Below are 12494 nucleotides of genomic sequence, written 5' to 3' on the forward strand. Positions count from 1 at the left end.
CCCTGGTTTGGGGGGCTGGGGCTGGTTGGGCGGCTGGGTCCCTGGTTGGGGGTTCCGGGGCTGGTTGGGGGGCTTGGTCCCTGGTTTGGGGGGCTGGGTCCCTGGTTGGGGGTTCCGGGGCTGGTTGGGGGGCTGGGTCCCTGGTTGGGGGGCTGGTGCCTGTCTGGGGATCACAGATGGCTGGTGCGGCCTGGTCCCAGGCTCCTCAGCAAGTGCCGTGGGGCCTCCCCACCCGCTGACTCACTCGCTGGCATGGCCCAGCAGCCACAACTGCTTCTCGTTCCCGCTCACTGGGGCGGGGCGAGGGGGGCGCGGGTTGGGGGGGCGCAGGGTGGGGGCACTCAGTGGATGGGCGGGTAGCAGGAGGGGTTCGGGGGCAGCAGGGGGGTCACATATGGGGCCGTAAGCTGCTCCTTGTCTCCCCCAGCCCCCTGGCATCCGACGGGGGGGGTTCGTCTGGGCTGTGTACCCCCCCTGCAGGCTTCTGGGTGTGCGCAGCTCCACCCCCCATGTGTGCAGCCCCAGGTGCAGGGAGCTACGTGTGCCCCAGTGCCTTGGCACAGGCTGCACTCGAGTTCCTGACATGGCCCCCGCCCGGGGCGCAGGCCGTTCTCCGCTCTGCACAACGCAGCTGCAGCCCCCCTGGAGGGCCAGCAAGCACTGAGCACCCCCACTTCCACTACTCCAGCCCCGGCCTCTCCCAGCTGTGGGGAGTGGGGCGGGAGCCCTGGCTGTGCGGGGAGCTCCCCCTACTGCAGCTTTGGCTCTCAGCAGATCGGGGTGCTTTCTTGCCCCTGACACCTGACTCCCCAGTTCCGAGAGCTCTGGCTCATTGGGGCCGGCTGCCAGTTCCCCCACCCCCAGCCCTGGGGCTGTCTGAGCAGAGTCTGGCGGCGAATCTCCTGCCTGGGGGAGCCCCCCAGCGAATCGATACCATCCCAAGGGCTGTGGTTCTGGGCAGCAGGGCCCCGCCATCCGGAGCAGGGGGCATCCCTCTTGGTCCAGACAGACCCTGCGCTCTCCGGCTCCAGGCAGCACCCCGGAGACAATTGCACGCTGCGGGGTGCTCAGAGCGGGGGTGGGCTCAGTTGGGGCCTAGATTAAGGGGACCGAGTGACAACCAAGGGGATGTACGGGTCTGCAGGGGGACAGGGGGAAAATGGGCGCTTGGACAACTGAGGGGATGGAGGGAAACTGAAGAAGGGAACAGACAACGCCCCGCAGGGGAGCCCCAGCCCTGGCGATGAATGCAGGGACTGCCTGCCGAGCTCAGTGAAATTCTGTATCCACAGAGAGGAGGGGGAGCTGGGTCTCTCCTGGGGGGCCCCTTCTCCGGGGGCTGCAGGGGGAGCGCACGGCAGCCAGCCATGGAGGCAGGGGGTGGAGTGAGCTGGCCTGGTCTGGGGCCCTGCGCTGGCACTGGCTGCCCGGCTAAGCTGATGTCTGCTTGGTGCCCAGGTGGGGGAGAAGGTGCCGGAGTCCTACAGACAGACCTGTGCGGGACATCTGCCTGCCATCAAGGCCTTCTTCAAGGTGAGCTGCCTGGCGGGGGCACCACAGGGAACTTTGGGCATTGAGAGCCTGGGGTCACAGAGACTGTCTGAAAGGGGCGCTGGGGGGGGCAGGGCAGGAGCTGGCTGTGGGGAGCTCTGGGCTACTCCAGTCCCAGCCTGTCCCAGCAGGGAGCGCTGTGGGGAGCGGTGCAGGAGCGCTGGCTGGGGGGTGGGGGGCCTCCTGGCCACTCCAGCTCCAGCCTCTCCCAGTTGGGGGTGCTGTGGGGGTGGGGTGTGTCCAGCCTTTTTCTCCGTTTCAGCTCCGGGGTGTGCTGTCTCGCTGCTCCCCCCCCACTCTCCCAGCCACGTCCCTGGTGTTTGGCTTCGTTTCCGTCAGACTCACTCCCTTCCCGCCCCCACAAGCTGGGACCCCTGCCCTGGGCAGCCCTGGCCTTTGGACGCTTTGCTCAGCACATTCCCGGCGCTGCCGTTCCCAGCCTCCGCTGCAATTCCCCCTGGCCCGGCTCCCTGGCCCCCGAGCTGGGGGGCTTTCCCCGGGCAGGAAGGGGGTGGGGGAGCAGCCGGGACCCCTCTCCAACCCCCTTCGCCCCATCTGTTGTTTGTGTCTCTCCCCGTTCCCAGCGCTGGAGCCTTAGCTGGGTGCATGGGTGGCCCCCCCGCCGCCGTGAGTGGCCCTGTCTGTCCCATCCTCCCCCAGCCCAGGCACCCAGCCCCCTGCACGGCCTGGCCCCGGCAGCCAGGGGGAAACGGTCTCAACCATCTGGAGCCCAAGAACCTATAAATAGCCGGGAATGGAGCCAGGGCTGGGGGGATGGGCAGGAATCGGCCAGAGACAGGCTGCAAACCAGCCAGCCAGCGGCCCGCCCCGCTGGGGGGCACGGGCCGGAGCTGGGCATGGAGCAGGCTGCATCCAGGGCCTGGGCCGGGAGAGCCGCCTTCCCCTCTCCCAGGCTGTGTGCTGGGTTCCCCTTGGGGGGCTCCCCGTATCCCAGGCCTGGGTGAGCAGAGGCTGACGCTGTCCTCCCCTCCCTCGTGCAGGAGGCCAGCCTGGTGCTGAGTGCCCGCCGCCCCGAGGAGGTGACGCAGGAGGGGCTGCACCGCGTGCTGTCCCGGCTCGCGCCAGCAGGGGGCAGCGCCTCCAGGCGAGCACCAGCCAGCGGCTCTGAGGAACTGGTGGTGAGTGGTGGGGCAGGCGGGGGGCAGGGGATGAGGGAAAGTGCAGGGATTGGGGCCAGACGGACAGATGCTGTGGGGTGCGTGCGGGGAGGGGCTGTTGGGGTTTCCCCTGGGCTGTGTTGGCGCTTGCTCCCTGCAGACGGGAACCCGGCTGGGGCAAGGTGGGGGGGTGACGCCGCCTGCAGGACCCTGGGACCCTCCCCCTCACTGAGCTGCCATGGCCCAGCACAGGGATGGAGATGTCCCTGGGAGGGGGCTGCTCTGAGCCCCCCTTGGACCCATTTTTGCCTCTCCCCGCAGGGCACCAACTACAGGAAAACGAACCCCGCCCTGGAGATCCGCAGGACCAATCGGGATTCGTTCTGGGCGCAGGCCGAGGTGAGCAGACAGCGCAGTCCCAAGAGACCCTCCCCCTGGCCCTGCCCCACACCTCTGCAGCCGGAAACTGTCCCCACAGCCANCGCTCCCCCCACAGCCAGGGCTCCTGCCCCGCTCCCCACAGCGCCCCTGGAGCAGCCAGGGGAGGTTTCATCAGGAGCTGCGGGAATGCTGAATGAGTGGTCCAGTGGTTCTCAAACTTTGTTTTTCACGGATCACTTGAAAATCGCTGAGGGTCTCGGCGGGTCATTTAATGATCTTTCCAAATGTTGTTTGTACCGTTAGCTAACTATTGTAAAGCGCTTTGGATAAAAGTGCTATATTAAAAAAAACTTAATAATAATTAACTTTTTTTGTTCTGCAAATAAAAGCCCACAACTCATATCTTAATATCCGTAGTCTCGGCAACCCCCGAGCTGGGCTGGGAAGGAGGGGGGCGGATCTCTCCCTCTCTCCCCCGCCGTGGCACCCCCCGAGCTGGGCTGGGAAGGAGGGGGTTCTTTCTCTGGCCGCCGCAGCCCTGCATGTCCCAAATTCCCCCTACCTACCTCCTATTTCCCCCACCTCACCCCACTGCCCCCTACCAGCTACCCCCATTCCCCCCAAGGCCACCACCTCACCTTACATGTGGTGGGTGGCCCTTAATTCTCTCATGTGCAGCTGCCCAGGCACGCACCTTAGAGGGAACTCTCCGCGGACCACCTGAATGGAGCTCGCGGACCACCACCACCACCACGGTTCGAGAGCCTCTGGAGGAATCCATCTGTGCTCCTTGCTCCCGGGGCCGGGCTCTGGGTTCCCAGCCTCAGCCTGATCCCTGTGGGGTTCTGGGCTCCGATCCTGCCCTGACCCCCTGAGTCCCCCAAAGGTTCCAGTGAAGGGGGGTCTCAGGCAGGTTCTCTGGGGGAATGTGGCCCCATGAAGCTGCTGTATATGCTGCCCCCTGGTGCGTCCCCGCAGTACTGCCCTTGGGGAGACGCCTCAGGCCCCTGCTTTGGGAGCAGGGCTGGTTGGAAACGCAGAAGGGGGGGCAGTGTCTGGGCAGGGGGGCTGGGCCAGGCCAGGGTGTTGGGGGGAGCTCTGCACCTGGCCTCGGTTCTGGAGGCTGTTTGGGGTCCCCAGCGCCCTGTGCTGTGCCCAGAGGGAAGAGGAGCAGCGGAAGGAGGAGGAGCGCCGGCGGCTGCTGGAGGAGCGTAAGCGCTGGGAACGCGAGCGCATGGAGGAGGAGAAGAGAGAGGCGGCTGAGCGAGAGCGCAAGTTCAAGGAGAAAGAGAGGCTGATCGAGGAGCAGAGGTGAGTCCCCCAGCCTGTGCCATGGGGCTGCCAGGCCTGGCGCCCCCACCCCCTCCCACAGACCTGCCTGGGAGCCCTGCACCTGGGCCCAGCCGGGGCTCACGAGCTCCTAGGCTGACCCGGGGTCCCTGGCTCTCTCTGCAGGAAGGAGCAGGCCCGGCTGGAGGCCGAGGAGCGGAGGAAGGAGAAAGCCCGATGGGTGAGTGGAAGCAGCACCCGTCCTGCCCCTACGTCAGGGAGCCGGCAGCCAGCACTGGGCTGGGGCCGAGCAGGGGAGCCTCCTCCCACAGAAGGGCTGGGGGCTGCCAGGCAGACGCTGGGAGGGGCTGGGGGCAGCGCCGGAGCCGGGGTGGGCACAGGCTGAGTACGGAGGCGCAGGAGGTGGCACAGTGCGTCTTGCGGCTGGGAGCCGGCAGGGCGGGGGGATCTGGCCCCCAGGAAGGAGCATGAACCAAGGCGGGCAGCGGGCAAGGAGCTTGGGGGGAGAGGACATGGGGGCCCAGCCCCCTCGAGCTGCCTCGGCTCTCTGAGGGTCTCTCCTCCATCCCGGCCCAGGAGCAGCAGCAGCGGGAGCACGAGGAGGCCATGCGGGACCGGTTCCGGCGCAGCGAGTCCATCGAGAAGGCCGTGGTAAGTGGGGGGAGCCTAGAGAGAGCACCCCCTGCTGGGCCGGGCCCGTCCTAGCCTCCTGCCCCCCGCCCGGCCGGGACGCCCCCTGCTGGGCCGGGCCCGTCCTAGTCTCCTGCCCCCCCGCCCAGCCGGGACTCCCTCTGCTGGGCCGGGCCCGTCCTAGCCTCCTGCCCCCCGCCCGGCCGGGACGCCCCCCTGCTGGGCTGGGCCCGTCCTAGCCTCCTGCCCCTCGCCCGGCCAGGATGCCCCCTGCTGGGCCAGGCCTGTCCTAGCCTCCTGCCCCCCGCCCGGCCAGGATGCCCCCTGCTGGGCCAGGCCTGTCCTAGCCTCCTGCCCCACTGCCCAGCCGGGACTCCCTCTGCTGGGCCGGGCCCGTCCTAGCCTCCTGCCTCCCGCCTGGCTGGGACGCCCCCTGCTGGGCCGGGCCCGTCCTAGCCTCCTGCCCCTCGCCCGGCCAGGATGCCCCCTGCTGGGCCAGGCCCATCCTAGCCTCCTGCCCCCGCCCGGCCGGGATGCCCCCTGCTGGGCCAGGCCCATCCTAGCCTCCTCTCCACTCAGGCTGGGATGCAGAGCCCCCTGCCCGGCCCCTCGGGGCCCCCCCTCACTCTCTGTGCGTTGCAGGAGGCGGCCACGCTGGTCTCCCAGCGCTCACAGAACCCCCGGGAGTTCTTCAGGCAGCGGGAACGCTCCAGTTCCACTTCGGGTGCCCAGTCGCCCCCCTCGCCCCTGGGGGTCAGGCCAGGTGAGTGTCAGCCCCGGCGCGGGATTCGGCTTCACTTCCTGGCCCAAAATGCTGCCTGGCTGGGAGCCCTCAATCAGGCTGGTGCTGCCGCCTGCAACCCGAGCCTGCCATTTGCTGGGGGCATGAGGGAGCTATTAGGGGCCTATGGGTTAAGCAGCTGCCGTGTTGCCCCCAGAGGTGGCTGCATGGCAGTGGTGGGTGATGGTGCGGGAGGGGCAGCGGAAGCAGATACTGACTGACAGTGTCCTCTGTGCTTTCCCCCCAGGAGCACCCCACAGGCCCTACCTGCGTTACCAGCGCAGCCTGACGGAGTCTGCCTACATCTTCCGCCGGCCAGAGCCCCCCGCTTCGCCGGGGGACTTCCTCCCGGCCCCCTCCAGCCCTCGCCCCTCTGAGTCCAGCTCCAGCAGGACTGCCCTTCCCGCCAGTCCACGCAGGCCCACACCCCTGTCCCCCACCAGCCTGCCCGGGGCCAAACCCCTGTCCCCCACCAGCCCGCGTGGGACAGGGCCCCTGCCCCCCATCAGTCTGCCTGGGGCCAAACCCCCATCCCCCACCAGCCCATGCCGGACAGGGCCCCTGCCCCCCATCAGCCCGCCTGGGGCCAAACCCCTGCCCCCCACCAGCCTGCACGGGGCCAAACCCTCATCCCCCACCAGCCCGCACGGGACAGGGCCCCTGCCCCCAGCTATTCATCCCAGGACCAAAGATTTGTTCCACATCAGCCCAGATGGAACCATGACTCTGCCTCCCATCAGCCTGGCTGAACCCAGGTCTCCAGCCCCTGCTCACCATGCCAGAGCTGGGTCTCCACCCCCTGCCAGCCCCCCACCCCCTCCCAGAGCCAGATCTCCATCCCCTGCCAGCCCTCCCAGAGCCAGATCTCCATCCCCTGTCAGCCCTCCCAGAGCTGGGTCTCCACCCCCTGCCAGCCCCCCACCCCCTCCCAGAGCCGGGACTCCACCCCCTGCCNTCCCAGAGCTGGGACTCCACCCCCTGCCAGCCCCCCACCCCTTCCCAGAGCCGGGTCTCCACCCCCTGCCAGCCCCCAACCCCCTCCCAGAGCCAGATCTCCACCCCCTGCCAGCCCCTCACCCCCTCCCAGAGCTGGGTCTCCACCCCCTGCCAGCCCCCCACAAGCTGACTCTTCAGCTCTTCTCTCTCTACCCCCTGCCCCAGTGTCTCTGAGCCAGCCTCCAGCTACATTTCTGCTGACGGAGGAGGATGCCCCTTGCATGGCTCCCAGATCACTCCAGGGCCCCTCTGAGAGCTCCCTGCTGGCAGAGCTGGTGCCATCTGAGGGGCCCCATGGCAGTGTCCCAGATGTGCCGATTGACCCCACTAACCCATCACTGGTTGGGGGGGAACCGGCTCAAAGCTGCCCAGTTCTCTCCAGCGCAGGGTCCTGCTCCCTGGAACCTCTGCCTCAGTCCGCGCCCCTGTGGCCCTGGCATCCCGGCCCCTCCACGGCTGCAGCCCCCAGGCCAGGCGAGGACCCCATGACAGGTGGGTGTTCGGGGCAGAACGGTGCCGTCGCACACACAGGGAGCTGCCAGGCTGAGCCAGCACTGGGGTCACCTGGGCCGGCGGGTCTGCCCCCCCCCCCCCCCAGCCCCGCCCCCCAGCAGGTCTGCCCCCCCATCACAGCCCCCAGCAGGAAACCTCCCAGCGGTTCTGTCCCCCCCCTTGGCACAGCCCCCAGCAGGAAACCCCTTGGGGGCTCTGTCCCCACTGCTCGGCACGGCCCCCCAGCAGCAAACCCCCAGGGAGGGGACCATGCAATGCTGCTTGGCTGGGCTGTCACTCGGGGGCGTTCTGCTCTGGGGAGAGGCGGCGGGATTATTGCCATCAGCCTGGCTGGCAGAGCGTGGTGCCTGATGGAACCCAGCAGCCAGTTTGGCATCCCGCAGAGTGAGTGCCAGGCGCTCAGCCCTCACCCGTCTCCCTGTAGGTGGAGAGGCACCGCTGGAGCCCTCCCACGGGCCCCTCCTGGCGCCAGAGGCCAGCCTGGCCGAGCTCCTCCCGGAGTCAGGACACAACGGCATAGCAGGGCAGGAGGTCAGGAGGTGGCCGGAGCTCAGGGAGCTGGAGCTGGAGCCGGAGCCGAAGCCAGGAGAGAAGGTAACGGAGCCAAAACCTATAAGGAACTTTAATGTCAGGGACTGGCAAGTTCAGGACACGGGGTCCATCCCCTCCAAGAGGAGTCAACTCCACTCTGCCCGAGGGCTGGCTGGGTAGGGGGGTGGGGAATGGGACATAGGGTCTTTCCCCTCTAGGGGGCGCTGGCTCTGATCTGCCCCAGGGCAGAGGAGTGGCTGGATCGGGCGGGGGGAGAACCGGCTCCGATTGAGGCCCATGGCGGTAGTTCCCATGTGGCATCAGCTCAGGCTCCCTCTGCAGGCCCCCATGGGCAGGTGGCCCCATTGCAGCCTCCCCCCCCGACCTGCCCCAGGCTGCTCAGGCCCTGGAGGCCAGAGTATCTGCCCCATGGAGGGCCAGTGGGAGCACCCTGCCCCCCCTCAGTGCCCCTCTCGTCCCGCAGGACGCCCTGAGCGGCAGTGCCAAGGTCCAGCTGCAAGCGGCGTGGGATCCCCCAGCAGGTACCGCGGCTGCCCTGTGCCACCCCCACTTCGGGCCTCCCCCAGGGAGCGGGGATGAGGCTGCCCTGGGCCACCCCCACTTCGGGCCTCCCCCAGGGAGCGGGGATGGGGCTGCCCTGGCTGGGATTCCCTGGAAACGGGGTTGGTGGGGGAAGGGGTGGCCTGGACGGGATGCCCTACAGCGGGGGGCGGGGGGGTCTGGGAGGGGGGCGACTCCCCAGCAGTGGCTCCTGTAAGCTGAGGTGCCTGTCTCTCCGCAGAGGGGACAGCCTGGGTCTCTCTGCAAGGCGGCACCAGGCAGGCGGCGCTGGAGGGGGGGGAGGCCGTCGAAGGCCCCTCCCCCCGCACTGCGTAGACAGCAGGGGCTGCCGGACCCCAGCGTGGGCTCGGCTGTATGACTGCGACACGCCGGGGGGCTGCTCAGATTGCCCCCCCCCGGGCCCTTCTAAGAACCAGCAATTCCCCCCACACACACTCTGGAGGTGCCTGTGGGCCCAACCCCTGCGCTCTGAACCCCCAGCGCCCCAGTCTCTGCTCGCTGGGTGAGCCCCCAACCCACCATGTTACCCTGCAACCTGGGCGGTGGCCTCCAAGGCCTAATAAAGGAGCTGTGGGAACTGGCCGCAAGTCTGGCTTCTCTGCCCCTCGCCCTGCCCATGGGGCTGGGGTGCCTGGCCTCATCCCCACCATGGGGCCCAAGGTCACTGAGCCACGCTGGCTCATCAGCAAGTCACGGGGGGCAGAGTGGGCATGGCCCAGCCCTCCTGCTGGGGACACCACTTGCCCCTGAGCCCTCAGCAGCCCCCCCACACGTCCATTCTCGCCAGGGCAGTACCCAGGTTTGTGGCTGGAGGCTGCAGGGTGCTGAGTGCCCCACCCTCAACAGCAGAGAGTAGCCCAGCCCCCGGACCTGCTTGGGGGAAGGGCTCCCCCATGATGGGGGGCTGAGCTGCGTCCCTCCCCCAGCTCGCCGGACCCAGGGAGGGCAGGGGGTGGGGGTGGGGGGCTCCAAGCAGCACCAGGTCCCATGGGCCACGCGCTGCTTGTGACATCACAGCTGCTTGCAGGGCCCGAGCTCATGGGGTGGGGGATGGCGGCTGGGCCCAGCCCCGCAGGGCCTAGGGGGACCAGCCAGCAAGGGTGACAAAGCGGGACGGGGGTGGGGGGTAATAAACACCTATGCAAGACAAAGCCCCAAGTAGTGGGACTGTCCCTATAAAATCAGGACATCTGGTCCCCACAGCAGGGCCGGTCCTGCCCCACTCCACCCCCCCGCCCATCACCATTCTCCAAATCAGAGTCTGGGAACATTAAATACATTTTAATGCATATTAATGAGGTGGCTCCAGCCTCGGTTCCCTCCCCCAGCGAGCCAGCCCCATGGGGGGAGGGGCTATGCACACCTCTGCAGAGGAGCTGCAGCTGCAATGGGGGGGGGGCGAGGAGCTGCAGCTGCAAGGGGGGGGCATGGAGCAAATTCCAGGGGCTGGTTAGTGAGAAGAAGCCGTTAGAGCTGGAATTAGGGAATCCACAGGCCCCTCCCTGTCACTTGGGCCAACCTCATTCCAGTTTTTTGTCCCGAAGCCCCCCCGCGTTCAGCCTTTGCTCTGAAGCCAGGCTGAGGACAGCTCAGGCCCCCCCTCCCCAGCCCACAGGCTGCCCTGTGCGTCTGGCTGGGGCCAGGGGCAGCTCCCGCTCTGCTCAGCGGAGCCTGGGGGAGGGGGTGAGCCCAGCACCTCGGCCCAGGGCTCAGCCCAGCTGGGGGAGCAAGTGGACCCTGTGCCCCAGGCTGGGGGCAGGGATGGTTGTTCCTAACAGCCCTCCCCTGCGGATGCCAGGGAGCTCGGGTGGGAACAAGGGGCACGGGCCCTGCTGTGGTCTCCCCACAAGCCAGGCCCCCGTGGGGTCCCTTGGCCCTGCGTGAGCGAGGTCCCCGCGCCGGGGGCTCAGCGGGAGGACGGGGTGGGGAGGTGCCGCCGCTCAGGACGGAGAACTGACACCGCGACCCAGCCAAGGCTGCTGCCTGAGCAGGGGGGCCGTGGGGCTGGCTGGGCCATGAGGGGGCCCCTGCCCAGGGCATCTCCCCTGTCACCTCCTGTCCTGGTCAGGGTGCAGGCGCCGGCGCCCCGTGCTGCTCAGACCTGGGACTGCAGACAGCTGCGGGGATCCAGGGGGGAACGGGTGGGGCGGCGGCCCTGGCGCTCCGATTCGGGGGTGGTGCTGCTGCTGCTGGAGGAGCTGGAGTGGGGGGGGCCGGCCAGCGGGCGCAGGGCGGTGGCGGGGCCCTTTCCAGCACGCCCCTTGAGTGTGCTGAGCCTGGCGTCCAGGGAGAGCGTGCGGGGCCGGCCCCACGACTGGCGTGAGCGAGAGGGGCTGGCGCTGGCGGTGTCAGAAGTGATGCTGGCCTGGGAGGCGCTGAGCAGGGGCCCCTCGAAGAGAGACAGCCATGGGGGGCAGCCCAGGTCCGGCCGCAGCTCCAGGGCCGTCACCCGCCGCGCCAGGATGTCCGTCACGGCCTCAATGTCGTCCACAGGTTCAATAGCTATGGGGCAAGGAGGTGGGGGTCAGGAGAAACGTCTCCCAGAACCACCAGCTCACCCCTGCCCCGCTCCCCACAGCGCCACCAGCTGGGGAAGGCCTGGGCTGGAGTAGCCGAGAGCTCCCCCCACAGCCAGGGCTCCTGCCCCACTCCCCCCCACAGTGCCCCCTGCTGGGAGATGCTGGGGCTGCAGTAGTGGAGAGCTCCCCCCACAGCCAGTGCTCCTACCCCGCTCCCCTCCCAGCACCCCCTGCTGGGAGATGCTGGGGCTGCAGTAGCCCAGAGGCCCCCCCGCCCGACAGCGCTCCTGCCCTGCTCCCTAGACGTGACCCTGGCTGGTCACTGCCCCGGGAGACGGGGGGGGTCCCTGGGGCGACAGGCATGTGGGGGGGCCAATTTGGTCCTGTGTTTGCGGAGGGGGGGTACTGCAGATAAAGGCCACTTGGAGCAAGGGCCCTGGTGGGGTCTGGGCCTGCCTGTGCCAGGCCAGCTCCATGCGCCCCCCGCCCGTACGTCACCTGTCACTGTAATAGGAGGAGAGAAGCGCCCGAATCTCAGCGGAGACGGCGTTATCCTGGAGCAGGAGCCCCTCGCAGGCCGCGGGCGGCACCGCAGGGCCAGGCAGAGCTGGTGCCCGGGGGCAGCCGGGGGAGGGACAGAGGCAAAAGAAGGGGAGGGAGGGCAGCGCCAGGAGGGGAGAGAAAGGGGAGTGGTTACAGAAACATACACCCAGGGGTGTGAGTCAGACAGGGGCAGCGAGTGGGGGGATCACCCCCCCAGCAGCTGGGTTAGCAGAGAGCGGGCAAGGGCCCTGCAGACAGGAAGCCAAGACAGACTGAGAGTGCACAGACCCTGTGCCCAGGCCCGCCCCCCCAGTCTCCCCCGTGCCAGAGACAGCCTGCCCCCAATGCTGGGCCCTCCGCGCCCATCCCCAGGACAGGGACCGCGGGGGAGCCCCTTACCCATCTCGTGGTACAGGGAGCCCTGCTTGGCCAGCAGGGCTGGGGGCTTGCGTGGGGACGGCACCTCGATCTTCATGAGCTCGTCGCAGCACTGCTTCCACTGGCCTGCAGGGAGGGGAGGGGCAGGGTCACTCCACAGCCCCCCAAGCAGCCGGGGGGCCAGGCCCGGGGTGTCTGTGCCCTGGACATGCCAGCCGGGAAGGATGGACGTGCACTGCCCCCATGTGGCTGCTTTGTGTATTGACACCAGCTGCACTTGGTGCCTCATCCCCCCTCTGCCCCGGCTTCTGGGGCAGCCCCCGGTGCCCTTTACCCACACACAGACGCGCTGGGGGCTGCACCCGGGCACTCCGGCAGGCCCAGCTGCCCGCCCCGGCTATGGCATGGCCTGAGCGCACAGGATCAGTGTTTGAGCCCAGAACACAGCTCCCAGCCCCACTCGCTGCGCTGCCCAGGGCCCCCAGCCCACTCTGCGTCGGCCTGGCTCTGCCCCCCGTGGGCCTGGGCTCCCACTGGCTCCTGGGGCCTGGCCCTATTGCCAGGCCCAGAGTGCCCCCCCGAGCCTCTAGCTGTGCCTCCCCGGCCTCAGGCTGTGCCCCCCCAGCCCGCTCCCCCCAGGCTCCAGCTGTGCCCCCCCGGCCTCAGGCTGTGCCCCCCCCT

At 68.7% G+C, this 12494-nt stretch overlaps 2 protein-coding genes across 2 annotated transcripts in view; one reads left to right on the top strand and one right to left on the bottom strand.

Annotated features, from left to right (window-relative positions):
* LOC117878396 (drebrin-like) overlaps positions 1–6921 on the top strand; it is a gene marked incomplete in the record, with an annotated part of 16034 nt that extends 9113 nt beyond the window's left edge. The window contains 9 exon segments of the mRNA XM_034772559.1: positions 1459–1533; positions 2553–2690; positions 2991–3068; positions 4210–4361; positions 4506–4560; positions 4917–4991; positions 5613–5733; positions 5999–6735; positions 6913–6921. Of these exon segments, the coding sequence (XP_034628450.1) occupies positions 1459–1533; positions 2553–2690; positions 2991–3068; positions 4210–4361; positions 4506–4560; positions 4917–4991; positions 5613–5733; positions 5999–6735; positions 6913–6921 (1440 nt within the window).
* A 2849-nt stretch (positions 6922–9770) lies between these two features.
* Positions 9771–12494, bottom strand: part of RTKN (rhotekin) — a gene marked incomplete in the record, with an annotated part of 26650 nt that continues 23926 nt past the window's right edge. Inside the window, 2 exon segments of the mRNA XM_034772372.1 lie at positions 9771–10875; positions 11835–11939. Coding sequence (XP_034628263.1) covers positions 10469–10875; positions 11835–11939 — 512 coding nt within the window.

This window comes from Trachemys scripta, chromosome 5, assembly GCF_013100865.1.
Source record: "Trachemys scripta elegans isolate TJP31775 chromosome 5, CAS_Tse_1.0, whole genome shotgun sequence".
Taxonomy (NCBI): domain Eukaryota; kingdom Metazoa; phylum Chordata; order Testudines; family Emydidae; genus Trachemys; species Trachemys scripta.